Source organism: Bos grunniens, chromosome 17 (assembly GCF_055505025.1).
Source record: "Bos grunniens cultivar Pamir isolate PY7600 chromosome 17, Bosgru_T2T1.0, whole genome shotgun sequence".
Lineage (NCBI taxonomy): Eukaryota > Metazoa > Chordata > Mammalia > Artiodactyla > Bovidae > Bos > Bos grunniens.
Window position 1 is genome coordinate 18,606,318 of NC_141181.1, and position 17,120 is coordinate 18,623,437.

Genomic DNA, 17,120 nt, shown 5'->3' on the forward strand with positions numbered 1-17,120 from the left:
GAAACAGTGCTTCCCTTTCAGCTTGGCGACATTCACTTGCCCTAGCAGGCCACACTCTGCTATAGCCACAGGTTACCACAGAGTTACGCTTCCTTCTTTCCTTTAGGGAAACAGTTCCATTTCTATAAGTTAGCATTTTCCTTTCATATTTCTGACACTGCTATTCATTTGTGAATTTTTAAAACTTGTTTCCAAAACTCTTTTTACAACTATTTCTATGAATTTGTAGTAGAAGAGAGGTTTCAGAAAACACCTCGCCTGCCATATTAAATGGAAGTTCACAAATGTACTTTTGTATTCAGATTTTGAACCAATTCTTAACCAGTTTTTCTAGTCAGCATTTTCAATGAATTAACACAATGTATGTTAACAAAAGAAGCAATTAAAGCTTATAAAGTAAATTTTAATCAGTGTTACCTGGCTTAAGTGCCTTTTCCAAGCCTTTGTAATAGGCCCAGTTTTCAGGATTTCTCTCTTGCAATCCTCTGTAAACATCAGCTGCATCTTCCAAACGACATAATTGCAACAGAAGTTCCCCTGATTTAAAAAAAAAAATTGAGTTAACTAAGTATGTTTAACTTTTCCTTAGACTTTCTCTTAAAACCTCTTCAATATTGGGAAGTGGGTTCTCAACTCCCTTCAATAAGACTATTTACAATGTTACAGTATTGTCTCTCCTTTTTTAAAAAGTTCATACGTAGAAATGTTATCCTCTTCACATCCTCAATTTATTCAGGTATATGTCTAATTCCAGGCTACTTTCTCAAATTGACTGAACACAGTCACTAAGCCATCATCTACTCAGTTACTCCTGACAACATACAGACAATTTGAAAATCTAAATTAATGGCCAGTCCATTACCCTAACCTTGTGATGTTTTAACCAGCTACGAAAAGATTCTGCTCTAGCAGCCCAAATCATGGCCACATTCTCTCTCTTCCAACTAATGAGTATACTCTCTTTTTCATCTACCAAATACGTATCCTGCTTTAAGCTTAACCATCTTGACTTTCTTCCTGTCTCACCAATCCTACCCTTCAGTCTTAGAGAAAAACTGTTCCTGTTTCTTCAGGCCTTTCAGCAACCTTTAAAAAGACACTGCTTGTCTTCCCTGGGCTGTATGACCAATCTCATCCGTGAATGACATTAGCAGCCGCAAATATGGTAACTAATCTCAAAACCTAGGCTCCCTGGTTTACCAGTTTTAAGGTCTGTATGATCCCAACTATTCGCTTGCTGCACACCTTCTCATAAAAGAAGCTGCCAGATGAAGGCACTGGGGCACTGGTTTCACTAGAAGCATATTAGCTCCAAACTCACCTAAGCCTCAAACACTGCTCAAGAATCCTTTTCCCTACTTTAATGAGCTCCCATTCACCAAAGGTATTATTTTCAAGCCAAGAATGCATTCTTGCACCCCTTTTTATTATCAGGTAATAAAAATGAACACTTATTGAGTGTGAAAATGACTTTTCAAATGTTTCACATGCATTAACTAATTCAATTCTCAAAGCTCCATGAGATAGGCTACTATTATCTGTGTCATTTTAAAACAAAGAAAATCAGTAAATGCTCCAAGGGTCTCTCAGACAAAGTCAATTGTTAAAGAGTCAGGATTTGAACCCAAGCAATTTGGCTAAAGTAACCCATATTCTTAATGTCTCTATCCTGAGTGGTTCTTACCAGGTGCATTTTTGTCATCCAGGAGACATTTAGCAATACCAGAGGCATTTTCAGTGTCACAACAGGGAAGCGGGTGCTACGGTATCTGATATAAGCTACCAATACTGCTAAATATTATGCAACATACAGGAGACTTCAATCTCCAACATCTCAGTCCCAAAGTGTCAACAACACCAAAGTTAACAGTCTGCTCTACACTGACGAAAAGACTGCTTTACTAAAAACATAAATAATATCCTGTAACCTTTCTCCCATATGCCACACCCATCCATATTTCCTTCTCATAATCTTTACCCACCTTTTCCTTGTAGAAGGAACTGATTGCATAACAATTAACAATGAAATTTTCTGCCTAACTATGCCAACCACTCACTCCAGGAAATTCCTAAATTATCCTGACCACCTATCACTAACATCAATGCCTTTGTTACTGGAATGCCCAATGACTGATGATTCTACTTTTAGTTGTTCCCTTCTATTCTCTTTATATTCCCTGTCCCCACCACCTGATTCACCATAGATATTCAAAACATATTTTGTGGAATGAACTGATAGCTGTTTCCTATTTCACTGGGAAAATGAAAGCAAGATAAACTTCCAAATTATCCACCACACTGACACACCTACTTGCCCATACACTCCATCATCTCTAATTACTGTGGATGAACTATTCATGTTGTTATCTAAGGCTAATCCTTCAATTTATCCACTAGATCACATCCCCTCTACTGTATCAAATATTCCATCTCATTATCCGGTGAGCACAATAAATACAATCTGCAAAAATCTTTTGATTCTGCAACCCTTCCACCCATCACTACCCTGGATGTGCTTCCTATACAGCAAAACTACTTGGTTGAGTCATTTATGCAAGCTATCCCTCAACTCCTCTACTAAAATCTCATTGAAATCTACTTGACCTGTTTGGGGTTTTACTACCCTCCTTCCAAATGTTCAGAAAGTCCTTTTGGTAAGGTCATCAGTAACTTCCAAATTGCTAAATCCATAGGTCAATTCTGAGTCCTCAGCTTGATCTGTCATTCTTCCTCACTAATAAAAGTTATCAAAAGAGTAAAATAAAACAATGTACTTAAGAGTATTTGGAACAATGTCATGTATTTCCACAAAGAAACTGAAGCCCAATCTTGCCCCTCATCATATAGCTGGCTAGTAGACAATGAAGGAACTGAAACTGGTTTTTTAATCTCATCATCTTTCCAATTAGTCAGAAATCTACTCCTTTATAACTAATAGACTGCTCAGGAATGATCAAATCATGTGAAAGTGGCTGTCTTGGATCTAGAGTTCACAAATGAGTTCCAGGCGCCTTGGACATCCATTTTTTTTCTTGCCAGTAGCATTATTCTCTGCTGAAAAGTTCATCACAGAAGAATAATGGCTAAGTCCACTCTGCACACAGACACCACACTTCTCCAGTGTTCAACTTCAAAGGCAGTGAGAAATTTGAAACCAACAAACTTCAGCTGCCTGGTCTAACAAAGGCAAAGCAACATTTCAGAAGGCAAGTCTTAGAAAGTACTCAATTACTTGTTGTTTTTCTTTTGTTTTCCATAATCAGTTCCTGAACTTTTAAAACTACAAAGACTCCTTTTTCACAGCCCTCTAATAAATGGTAACACTGGAGATCTTTATTTAAGGATCTACCCATCCTCCTATCATAATCCACACATACAAACCTGAGTTTCTAGTTCATGTTTTCTGTATTCAGAAAGATATTCAGGTAAACCATAAAGAAGCCATAAGTATACTGCATACCCATAAGCACTTCAGTGAAGTCTGATTTATCAATATATATTACTGACAATAAAGAAGTCTGTTGTACACATTCAGTTTTGCTAATAAGCAGTTTCTTAGAAACTTAATCTTGTCTTTCAAAATTGAGCAAACTGCCTCCTATATTTTAATCAAACTGTAATATTTTCAGATCAGACACTTAAATAAACAATACTGCACTGAGTTACTTCATTCAACAATTTATTGTTCACCATTATTTTTTCCTATAACAACATCTACTGTTTAAATGTTTTTCCTACATTACAAATTATCTGAAGTGCATGAATAAGATTTTGTCATCAAAGAGCTATATTATATGCAATGATTTTTCAGGCTTGTTTTTTGTCATAGTTAAATATCAGAATAAATTGCACTCTTAAAAAAAAAATACCTTTGGTTTCTTCTACAGCAAGTTTATCACAAATCTGCTTTTCATAGGTACAAAGATGTTCCAGAGCTTCTCTATAGAGACCTGCTTCACGAAGAACTTGATTCTGATATAAAAGGAGTTCACTATATTCATAATCCACTTTATCAGGGGATGTCTACATATGGATACAAGGAATACTAACAGTGAGAATTTTATTTTCATATTACAAAACTTTTCACACTTAAATACATACAAGCAGTCAAAGGATAATATACGGTTGATAAAACTCATTTTTAAAAATTCCTAAATATCTCTCTAGGAAGCAACTAAAACTGACAATATTAACTTAAAACCCACTGAATAAAATAAGAATCCATAAGTCCTTACATATAATAAATAAATAGGGGAGAAAGGAAAGCTTACTAAAAGTAGAATGTCAAATAAATCTAGAAGGAATAAGAAAAATCACCATTTTGCCACTATCATAGGAATGGCTTATCCAAGGACGAATCATAATCAAGGAATTTCGCTAAAACTAGTGGTGAAAGTCTGATGAGGAAGAGACTACTCATAAAGCCTCACATTATTTATTAAATACAAAAAATAACTGGTTTATAGTGAAGAAACCTGACAGTCACCACCTTAACCAAGAAACCAAACGGATCAGACACCACATGGCTTTTAATGTGGTGAGCGGAGAAGGGCTCAACATCACTTCTGCAGTCTTCTGCCAAAAATACATAACAGTGTCAATACTGAGGAAACATCAAAGAAGTCCAAACTGATGAATATCCTACAAAAGCACTTCCATGACTCTTCAAAACACCAATGTCATGAAATAAAAGAAAGCCTTCGAAACTTCCAGATTAAAAGGGACTATAGGAAAATGATAATTAAATGTGAGGTATGATTCTAAATTGAATCATGGAAATGAAAAAAAAAAGAAAAAATCCTAGAAAGGATATAAATAGGCCAGTTAGTAAATATTGAATATCGGTTGTGGATTAGATAGTAACAGTCTATCAATGTTAAATTTCCTAATTTTTTGATAATTTATACAATACTATCTATAAGAGTTAACAACCATAGAGATTCTTAGGAAATACCACACAAAAGCATTTTAGGAGTAAAAGAGCATGGTGTCTACAATTACTCTTGAATGTTTTAGGAAAAAATAGCTAAGTACATACAGAGACTATAAACTAAATGTATCAAATATTAACAATTACTTAATGTGAGTGAACTTCTATTATGTTCTTTGTTCTACTCTTGCAACTGTTCTATAAGTTTGAAACTATTTCAAATAAAAAGTCAGTAAATCTGTATACACTTCTCTGTTTTAGTTATACTAAGAATCAGACCTAGTTTACTAGGTCTAACTTCTGGTTGTTACCTGCTGTGTTTTCCTAAATTCTTCTAAAATCTTTGCTGCCATTTCATAATCTTCTAATAAATGGTAAGCAATAGCATAACCAATCCATGATGCTCTCTGTGCAGGTCGAAGTTGAAGTAACTGATACCTCGTTTCCTTTAAGGGAAAAAAGAACACTTTTTCTTAGGTTTACAAAAAAAGTAAATGCTCCTTGAAGATCATATTAACTCACAACAGTAACACAATGATGGAAATGATAATAAAAAATAGTTTTAAACATCCATATTGTGTAGCTTTATGGAAGCATAAAAGTATTTAATAAGCACAGTGAAGCTTCCAAGATAATCTTAGAAATAATTTTTCTAAAAGTTAAGACATGGTACCCTTTATTACTTACTCATCTACTTACTCTGAGAAGAAAGAATGGAAAAGATAGTCCAAAGGTAAAAAGTTTTTTATAAATGCAGTGCCCAACTACTGAGTTAAGATCTTCAGAAAGCAACTCAGTAGGCACTTCATGGAAGAAAAAAAAAGAGGAACTAAATAAATCTGATTTAATAGACTGATTTTTTTTTTTTTTTCCTATTTTTTGGCTGGGCCGTGCGGCAGGCAGAGATCTTAGTTCCCATGCCAAGGGAACCCATGACCTCTACAGTGGAAGTGTGGTTTCATAACCACTGGACCACCAGGGAAGTCCCTTAATAGACTGATTTTTAAGGGTTACAATATAGCTATAGTGGTGATCATTTTGCAATGTATAAAAATACCAAAACACTATGTTGTGCACCAAGAACTAATATGGCAGTTAAGGGCAGTTAAACTTCAAAAAAAAAAGCCAAATAACCAACTAACGAAACTCACAGAAGAAGAAATGAGATTTGTGGTTACCAGAGGTGGGAAGGGGGCAGGATGGTGTACTGCATGAAGGTGATAAAAAGGTACACACATCCAATTCCAAGACAAAATTAAGTTCTAGGGATGCAATGTACAAAATGATTAGTATAATTAACATTTCTGTAGGCTATATGTAAAAACTGTTATGAAAGTAAACCTTAGGAGTTCTCATCATCAGGAAAAAATATAATTTTTTTCTTTTTGTATTATTTTATATCTATATAACATGATGCATGTTCACTAAACTTGTGGTAACATTTCATGATGTAAATCAAATCATTATGATGTACACCTAAAATGTATGCAATACTGTACATTAATTGTATTTGAGTAAACCTGGAAGGAAAAAAATCTCCCCTTACCAATGTAGCTACAAAAACAGAATGTTAGTCTCTATGGAGGTAAAAAGAAGAAATGTGTGTGTGTGTGCTAATTTTTTACTAAATTAACTCAATCTTGTACAGTAATCCAACTGTGCTTCACAGTAAAGTAACTTTTAAATCTGCTTACTCCAGTTACAAACACAACCACTACTGGAGGAAGGAGGCAAATTCAATTCATTTTTTTTAATGGAAAATTTTTTATCAAAAAGTACTCAAAAAAGTTTTAAATACGTTAACAATATTTCCTCATTAGAATAAAAAAATTCTCTACTTACCCTGTAACCCTCAAGATCTCGCATTTGAATTTGTAATAAAGAAAGGTCCCTTAAGATTTGAAGATTGTCTTTATCCCATTTTAGCGCATTTCTGTAACACTTAATGGCTTCATCATATTTCTTGTCTGACCTCTGGAGAAGGCCATAAACATGCCAACCTAAAGGATTTAGTTAAGGATACAACCTACAAGTCAAGAAATAATATTCCAATAATGTTCTCCAGGAAACTCAGAAAGTTTCAGCTGTTTATAAAATTACAAGCTTAAAAAAGAGATGGAGAAGGCGATGGCACCCCATTTCTGTACTCTTGCCTGGAAAATCCCATGGACGGAGGAGCCTGGTGGGCTGCAGTCCATGGGGTCGCGAAGAGTCAGACACGACTGAGCGACTTCCCTTTCACTTTTCCCTTTCATGCATTGGAGAAGGAAATGCCAACCCACTCCAGTGTTCTTGCCTGGAGAATCCCAGGGATGGGGGAGCCTGGTAGGCTGCCGTCTATGGGGTCGCACAGAGTCGGACACAACTGAAGTGACTTAGCAGTAGCAAAAAAGAGAAAGAATATAAAATAGTAGTAGCTTGATAACAACGGAAAACAATACAGCTTCTCAAGACAAAGAAAACAGGTCTAGCCTGCCTTATTTTAAATAAGTTAATTTAATCTTACTATGTTTCCTTAATTATAAAATGTAAATAAAGAGAAAGTCCATACAGCAAAGCATAGCAGTATGGTGACAAAATAGAATAACATGTATAAAGTGTTCAGTGGCTGACCCAAATAAATGGCTCAATAGATATTAAGAATTATCTATTTTTGAAAGAGAACAGGTATCCACAACATAGCATGACATACATCAAAATTTCCTAAGTCTAGTAAGAAATACAGGTAAGTAAAATTACAGTAGGTCATACAACTGTACTACAAAGGGGAAAAGTATGTACAGAATCCCACTCTCCTAATACAGGTCTTTTTTCACTTTAGATTTTGATTATTGCAAATCACCCAACCTCCTGCAGTTTCTCTGCTTTCACTCTCACTTGCCAGAGTAATCTTTCTAAAATAAACACAATCAAAAGAAAAAAGTCTATTTCCCTTTCCAGAAAGTTAATATTTCTCTCAGATCAGGTTCACACTTTCCAATCTGACAACTTTTATAACAAGAACCCTTAATGGAGTCAGGACATGCAGAATGTCTAGGGTGACATGTATAACTAAAAAAATATATATAATGTTATAAATTTTATTTGAAAAATGATCTTTGGTTTTATAATGCAAATCTTCTCAGTTGGAATGTGGCTTTAAAAGCCTGAGATATACTACCCTTCAAAATCTGGCCCCCATAACCTATTTTCTCATTCAGCCCACCCCCATTTTAACAATACCCTATTGTTTGAGGACTTGTTCAACTCTCTTGAGCATTGAAATGTCTTTTAACTGCCTCTAATCTTCACCGGTGGCTCAGTGGTAAAGAATCTGCCTGCCAAGGCAGGAGATACGGGAGATGTGGAAAGATGCCCAAGAGGAAGAAATGGCAATCCATTCCAGCATTCTCGCCTGGCAAATCCCATAGACACCGAAGCCTGGTAGGCTACAGGCCACAGGGTCGCAAAGAGTTGGACACGACTGAACACACAAGCACACATAAATCATCACCTTCTAAAAATCTATCCTCAAAATGTTTAACACTGCTAAAAATTTAAAGAAATTTATGTTCATCAAGAGGAACAGAATTATATAAAGCATGGTAAGTCAATAGAGAACACTACACCAATATTAAAAATGATGGAAAAATATCTACAACAGCCTTATTAACTAACCCTTTGCTTACCTTTATAGTTTCTGGTTACTCCTAACTCACTTCTGCGTTACTGGATTAGTGATAATTTTTGAACAAGCTTTAACATTTTATGTAATACTTAGAAGTGTTAAGCTTCTATCAAATATCTTCCTGCACTAGGCTCCTAAGATCCTTGAGAGCAAAATCCATTTCTTTTCTTACTTTATATTATTCCAGTGGTTCAGTTCAGTTCAGTTCAGTCGCTTAAGTCATGTCTGACTCCTTCCCATGAATTGTAGCACGCCAGGCCTCCCTGTCCATTACCATCTCCCGGAATTCACTCAAACTCACATCCATCGAGTCGGTGATGGCATCCAGCCATCTCATCCTCTGTCATCCCCTTCTCCTCCTGCCCCCCATCCCTCCCAGCATCAGAGTCTTTTCCAATGAATCAACTCTTCGCATGAGGTGGCCAATGTACTGGAGTTTCAGCTTTAGCATCATTCCTTCCAAAGAACACCCAGGACTGATCCCCTTTAGAATGGACTGGTTGGATCTCCTCGCAGTCCAAGGGACTTTCAAGAGTCTTCTCCAACACCACACTTCAAAAGCATCGATTCTTCGGCGCTCACCTTTCTTCACAGTCCAACTCTCACATCCATATATGACTACTGGAAAAACCGTAGCCTTGACTAGATAGACCTCTGTTGGCAAAGTAATGTCTCTGCTTTTTAATACGTTGTCTAGGTTGGTCATAACTTTCCCTCCAAGAAGTAAGTGTCTTTTAATTTCATGGCTGCAATCACCATCTGCAGTGATTTTCGAGTCCAAAAAAATAAAGTCTGACACTGTTTCCACTGTTTCCCCATCTATTTCCCATGAGGTGATGGGACCAGATGCCATGATCTTAGTTTTCTGAATGTTGAGCTTTAAGCCAACTTTTTCACTCTCCTCTTTCACTTTCATCAAGAGGCTTTTTAGTTCCTCTTCACTTTCTGCCATAAGGGTGGTGTCATCTGCATATCTGAGGTTATTGCTATTTCTCCCAGCAATCTTGATTCCCGCTTGTGCTTCTTCCAGCCCAGCATTTCTCATCATGTACTCTGCATATAAGTTAACACTTAAAAATTTGTTGTTTCAGCACTTAAAACTGTTAGCCAACAAAACAGGTAAAGAAATATTTGTTTAAAACTATTTAAAAAATAGCAACCCACAATTTTGTCTCTATCTTCCCTTAGACATTTGTACTTGTTCTGACTCTCACACTTCCCTTAATGAAATGAAATTTATCTCATACAGTACTTAGCATTATCAGGGACTATATTAAGCATCATTAAATCTTTACAAGACCACAGTGAAGTGGGTATGATTATTCTCATCTTACACTTGAGGTCTATGCTCTAAGATCACAGTTAAAAAGAAGCTGAGCTGAGATTCAAGCCTAAGTGAAGCATACTCCAAACCCTGGGCTTAATCAGTACACTATACTTGACTTCTAACATGCCTTATCATATATCCTTCTCTAAATTCATGCTATGATGAAACTGGCAGGGTGCCTCTTCTTTAAGTGTGGGAAGAGCTTTCACAGATATTAAAATAGGCAAGTCCCGTTTATCTGTAAATAGTTATAATGTTAGGCCACGGTAGGTATACAAAAATGTTTCCTGAATGAAGGCAACTGATGGTACTCAACTGAAGAAAGAATCATCTCTTCTTGAGTTACACAGTACGAGAGATCTAAAACTTCTGACTCTCAAATTGCTGCCTAAACTCAAGCCATCCCAATTCAACCCTTAAATATATCTCAAAAAGGATACACACATGACTCTTCAAGTCATTTCTCAAACCTCTACGAACCAATTCATAAGCTTCTTCCTTTTTCCCCAAACAGTTCAATGTTAATCCTTTCATAGCCAGAGTTTCTATTTAAAAAAAAAAAGAAAGGAACTTAAAGATAACCAACAACAACAAAAAAGGTACTATAATCTCAAAAACAAATGTTACATTATCTTAAGTATTTAAAACTTCAAGGAGATTATTGGGAAAATGTCCAGGCTTTTACAGAATTAAAAAATTTTTTTAATTGACAAATGAAGTAACTACACATTTCTATAATATAGGCCTCCCTAGAACTATTTTTTAGATAAAAAGATACAAAAATGCATGAATATCTGGTAATGTATATGGTAACAAGACAAAATTATTTTCCATGGGATGATCTAATTAAACCAATCCTTTATCTCTGTGAACCCAAGTTACACAGAAATTAAATTCACTGTTCAATGATTAAAATATATGCATCAATTATCTACATTTCTGATTTTTACAATTTTAAAATGATTCTTTGTGATTATATTAAAAATACAAACTAAAGATGTCAGACATCCACCATTCACAATCCAAAGAGCTGAGGAAAATACTAATTTTCAGAAAGAGAAAAAGCAATACTACTTTTACAATGTATATTCTATGAAACACAAATGAGTATAAAATATTCATTACGGTTACTCTGCCTAACTTTTAGGACTACAAATTAAAATTTATAGAAAAATTAGTTAGGTATAAAAGATAAGGATTAAAGATAGAAAGGAAGAATCAATATTTATAGTAAAGTACAGATAAAGAAATGGAAGCAAAAAAAAGAAAAAAGTATGTACTAATCATCATAAATCTGTATAAATTCAAGGAAAAAAGAAGCAAACAAACAAAATATATTTGGCAATTAGCCAAATTAGCAAGGTACCGTAGAAAGTAACACTTTGTTGTTAAACAGGTAAAAATCTATTCTTGTAAGAAACTCCTTCAAGTGTTTTCATGAAAATGTAGCTTGTCTGTAAGTTTAGAATAAATCATAACTTATTGCTGTTAAACACTATTGCAATTAAATTATGACACTTCATATGCAACCTGATTTCAGATGTGTTCCAATATGAGGGGAAAGTACACTTTAGAAACAATGAAAGCTGGTTCTATGCTGTACTCAAACTCTATGGTGTCTATACCACTAAGTTACATTACTGTTACACATACTTTCGGAAAGAATATAAAACAACCTAATATACAGCTGGCTAGCATATATATATACACCATGCAGCATGGCACACAGGATCTCAGTTCCCTGATAAGGGACTGAACCTGTGCCCCCTGCAATGAAAGCACGGAGTCAACCACTGGATGTTCAAGGAAGTCCCAAGCAAAACTATTTTTTCAGAAGGAAATGGAGAAAGAAAATTTTACACACTTAATACCCACTGCTTTCTGTCTTTAAACAATGTTATTATAATGAAAGTATGCAAGAGTAAAGAAAGCTAACAGAGAACTACTACTCTCTCTCTTCAATACTAAGAGATCACTATCAAATTAACAAAGAACCATGTTTCCTAACTAACGAATGAGACCTGTGAGAGTTCACTGCTCCTTTGTCTCTTCCGAAGTTGAGCTACAAGCTCTGCCTTTACCCTACAAATGTCTCACTGTCCAGTCTTCTACCCTCACACAGGCCAAAGCTACATAACTTTCACAATATGTATAAATTATGTCTTAAACATGACTGTCTTGAAAAGCTAAGATACAATGCTCTAAATAAGAAGATGCTGGTTCATGAGCAAAGGCCCAAATGGACACTTTCTGAATAAGTTTATTGTAAGGAATAAAATTTCTTCTGCTCAACCAAAGTTGTCAAGCAAAATTTTCTTGTAACCATTTTAAATAAACTTACTTATTAAACTTAAATTAGTATATTTGTTTTACTAGGTTCTTTTGCCCTTCCTATGATGCTAATATTTAAAGCAGAAATAAATCAGAACTCAAGAAGATCATGTTATCCTTTTCTCAACAATAAACTCAATACTAAGTATCTTCCCACAGACATAAGGATAAGGTCCATTCTCTCTGGAAAATAGTCTTGGCATCTGGGAGTAACAGAGCCCAAATAAGTGAAATCAGATAAGTAAGCAGAACCTTCCCTACTTATGCTTACAAGCCAGTCTACTACATTTACACTTACCTCCATGCTCAGCAAATTTGGGATTAGAGAGGATTTGTTTACAGAATTTCAATCCATTTCTGTACTGTTTATGTTCATAACACCTCTGTCAAAAGAAAAAAGAAAAAATTTAAGTTTAGTAAAAAATGTAAACTTTAAATTTGGTGCTGCACTTTGATTCTGTTAAACACAACAAAATGATCTCATGTTACTGCCATATTCTAAATTCCACAAAAATGCCAATTACGCACACACACGGAACTCCCTGGTGGCCTAGTAATTTGGATTTGGCACTTTCACTGCAGTAGCCTGGGTTTAATCCCTGGTTGGGGAACTGAGATCCTACAAGTCACATTCCACATTCAAAATTGAAAAGAAAAAAAAAACAGTCATACTGAGCAACCAAATTTTTTTTTTCATATAGACAGTTCAAATACAGAAAGTAAAAGGTAGACAAAGGGACAAAACACACATTAGAAAAAATAAGACAAGCATTAGCGGACTTCAAAAGGTCCAACAAGTGTTAATATAATGTGAAAATTGGGGTGGAGGGTGTAGAAATTATACTTTAAAATAACATTTTCTTTTTAACTGAAGGAAAGAAGTCTCTGAAGCCACAAGAGACAAACAAGTGCATGCAAATTAAAGAAGGGGGGAAAAGACACACACGTCATAATGAAAATTCTAAGCCAAGAAATAAAGGTCCTTAAAAACTTCCAGAGAGAAAAAAAACAAGTCACATAAAAAGGATATGTAATCAGAACAGCACTGAAGGTTTACTCTAAAGTAAAAACGGTATACTGCTGAAAGTTATAAAATATCTACACAGAGTCTTCAAAATTCAGAATTCCTTACCCAGCTAAATTGTCAATCAAGTATGTAAGTAAAAGGACATTTTAAGGCTTCTTAGAAAGTTAAAATTTTATCTTTGCACTCTTCCTTAGGAAGTTATTGAAAGAAATCAAAACAAACAAAAAAGACAACGTGGAACTTAGTAAATAAGTAATCTAATGTAGAAAAAAGAACAACCACTCCAAAATGAAACAGGATTCCAGAGGCCACCATGGAATAGGTTTCTAGCAAAGTCAAAAATGGAACCTGTGTACTTCATAATATGGAAAATATTATTTATAAGCACATGACAGAATACAGGCACATTTGGGGAAAATGACCAATGAGTCTACAGAAAACCAAGTGAATAAGTAAGACAGATTTTAACTCCAGGGAAAATAAAGGCTTATATAAGAAATTATGGTCTCACTGTAATATTTGGCTTAATAATAAATAATACACATATAATTATAGAAATGTAAATATTTAGTTCTGATTTATCAAAATACTGTGATATAAGCACAATGACAGAATGAGGAAAAGACAAGTGAGCAAATGTGGTAATGAAGTTCCAAGTTCTCTTTTTCTATAAATGCATCAACATGTGCTTTCATAACAATAATTTTTAAAGCACTGTATTCATTACAGAAAACCTCTGCACCTTAAAGATATGATAATTTATGTCAGAATTTACTGTCCTAAGTTTAAACAAATTTTAGTCTTAATTTTTGAAACAATAACACTCAAAATCTGGCTGAGATAGTTAATGCAAATGATAATAAAATCATAGGAGAAAAATGTGTAGAAACAAAAATGTAAAATTTTACATTCAGCACCAAGAAATCAACTGGCTAAAGCTCAATGCAAAAGCCAACCATAGAGCTGTTCTACAATCAACTATGTACTCACCATCTCTATTTTATTGTTCACATCTCAAACCTAATATACAGTCCAAAACACAACTGAATTTCCCTCCCGAGAATCTATTCTTCATCGTCTTTACCATCTCAAGAGATGCATTTCCTTCAACTCAACCTCATTCAGATGACAAAACAAGAAACCTAATTATCCTCTGTGCTTTCATCCCTGAGACTTCCATCCTCTAATAGATTCATCAGTCCTAGTTTCTCTGCAATAGCTTCCTAACTCTCTGCTTCTCCCACAATCAACAGGCAAGGTGATCTGAGGGATACAAGGGAGGGGAGAGCAGAAACAGTAACTTAACCATACACAGCCAAAGAAACATAAGACTAAGCAACTAAATTTAGTGTTCCTATTCACTCAGCAGAAAGGCTAAAGCAACCTTTTTCTTATAATAAAAGTAAAAGTCATTACAGGACGCTAATTAAAAGCAATACTCATGACTTCTCACTGTTTTCCAGGAACTACATCAAGGGCTTCCCTGGTAGCTCAGTGGGAAAGAATCCTCCTGTCAATGCAGGAGACAAGGGTTCCATTCCTGGGTTGGGAGGGTCCCCTGAAGAAGAAAAGGGCAACCTACTCCAGTATTCTTGCCAGTGAAATCCCATGGTCAGAGGAGGCTCGTGGGCCAACAGCCCATGGGGTCACAAAAGAGTCGGAAAAGACATACAGACTAAACAACAACAAGAACATACATACAAAGAACAATTTAAGTACATTGTTCTTAAAACATTTAATTAGCTTTCTACAATTTTATTTCTGTAAAGTGCAGTAAGGGAAGTTCCACTTTTGGCCACAGTGAAGTGAGGAGAAATGTGTCCTTTTATCTTAAACAACAAAATAAGACAAAATGCATAAAATAACTGTTGTCAGACACTGGACAAGAGGCAGCACGGGCTGTGAACCATGGAGGCGGGGGAGGGACACGATACACTGGGTAATGTCACTGCTCTACAGATCACAGCACAGGATGAAGGGTCTGAAACAGCACACGACAGTCCACAGAGATGAAGAGACAAAGACTGAAGTTCAGAGAGGCTGAGCTATTCGGTAGGACAGAGTACTGAAAATGATGGAACTATTAAGAAAAAAGACATCCCAAAATCTGCATGGGATCCTTCATGCATCTCCTGCCAGAAATTAAACACCAAGTCAGGGGCAAAATACCTACAGAAGTGCTGGAGGGCTTATCAGTTGAGGCCCTCTCTGAGTCAGTCCCGGTTGAGAGCTCTCTGCACCACATACAGAAATTTTATTAACATTTTAAGTATTATTAAAGCCCAGAGCTGTCATCTTCTAACAGATCTTCCAATCAACAAATTCAACTTTTATCTCACCTTTTGCTTCTTTGCTTATTCAGTGCGTGCATGAGTGCGTGCGTACCTGCGTGCTAAGTCAATTTGGTCGTGTCGAATTCTGTGTGACCCTATGGACTATTGGAGAAGGCAATGGCACCCCACTCCAGTACTCTTGCCTGGAAAATCCCATGGATGGAGGAGCCTGGTAGGCTCCAGTCCATGAGGTCAGTAAGAGTCGGACACGACTGAGTGACTTCACTTTCACTTTTCACTTTCATGCATTGGAGAAGGAAATGGCAACCCACTCCAGTGTTCTTGCCTGGAGAATCCCAGGGACGGGGGAGCCTGGTGGGCTGCCGTCTATGGGGTCGCACAGAGTCTGACACAACTGAAGCGACTTAGCAGCAGCAGCAGCAGCTATGGACTATAGCCTGCCAGGCTCCTCTGTCCATGGGATTTCCCAGAACACTGGAGTGGGCAGCCATCCTGGAAGATCCAGGAGATCTTCCCGACCCAGGAACTGAACCTGTGTCTCCTGCACTGCAGGCCAACTGAGCCACCAGGGAAGCCAAATAGGCAATAAAAATGCCAAAAATAAGGTGACAAAAATGAACACACATAAAACAATTAACCAACTAGAAAATTCCCCCAAATAACTCAGTCTGCCAAATGAAAATTAAAAACCACTCTATTTGAATATGAGATGCTATAGTACTTAGCTTTTTACTTTATCACACTTCAGAACAGTAATTATGTTTCAGTTCCTAATGATTATGTTCCCAATTAATGAAATTTGGTAGTCTTCCATATTGAAATTATACTCAATGCCACTAACCCAATTAGCTCTGTCAATGTGACCTGTAAAAATAATTAAAGATGGCATAACCTTCAGGGTGCATTTAAGGAAACAGACTTCAATCTATTTTTCTTTCTAAAAAGCACTACTCCTACAACAGGTCACTCATTACAAATGAGAGTAGTAGTCTCACAGTTTACTGGAAAAAATAACAATAGATATTCAACTTACTTTATCCCATAAAAATTCCTAAAAAATTCTGCTTTTGCCCAAGGATAAACTCTAATGGCATACAGGGTTTACAAGAAAAATAGGAAAGAGTGCATCATATTTCATTCAATAACTTCTTTCCTCCAAACATAAGACCAGATATATGCATAATTCAGCTTTAAGTGTCTATCTAATCAAAATCCAATCTTATAAAAGCAGTCTTAAAATATAATAGAAGATATAATCATAAGGTGTCCTTTTCTGAACCATTTAAAAGATGTAAATGAATTAAAAAAATAGCAATTTGCTTGTTTTTGCAACTCCCATGTAACACTATCACTAAAGTTCATTCTACAGAACCATGGAAATAAATTTACCACAATAAGATTCTTTCTTTTTTTTAATTATAAGGTTCTTAATATTGTTTTAACCAAACTTGTACACTTAAATTAAATTTTTTAGAGAATTTATTTAGGGAAAAAGAGATGGAAATACTACATAGTATATTGTGAGCAAAGATTTCACATCAATT

At 35.6% G+C, this 17,120-nt stretch overlaps 1 protein-coding gene across 2 annotated transcripts in view; it reads right to left on the reverse strand.

Moving 5' to 3' along the window:
• Positions 1 to 17,120, reverse strand: part of NAA15 (N-alpha-acetyltransferase 15, NatA auxiliary subunit) — a 72,309-nt gene that overhangs the window by 30,934 nt on the left and 24,255 nt on the right. For both annotated transcript variants that reach the window (XM_086346643.1, XM_086346641.1), the window contains exons 2-7: positions 12,554 to 12,638; positions 10,365 to 10,469; positions 6,773 to 6,930; positions 5,242 to 5,376; positions 3,870 to 4,023; positions 418 to 537 (exon numbers count right to left, since the gene is read on the reverse strand). In XM_086346643.1, coding sequence (XP_086202769.1) covers positions 418 to 537; positions 3,870 to 4,023; positions 5,242 to 5,376; positions 6,773 to 6,930; positions 10,365 to 10,469; positions 12,554 to 12,638 — 757 coding nt within the window. The remainder of the gene's footprint in view (positions 1 to 417; positions 538 to 3,869; positions 4,024 to 5,241; positions 5,377 to 6,772; positions 6,931 to 10,364; positions 10,470 to 12,553; positions 12,639 to 17,120) is intronic.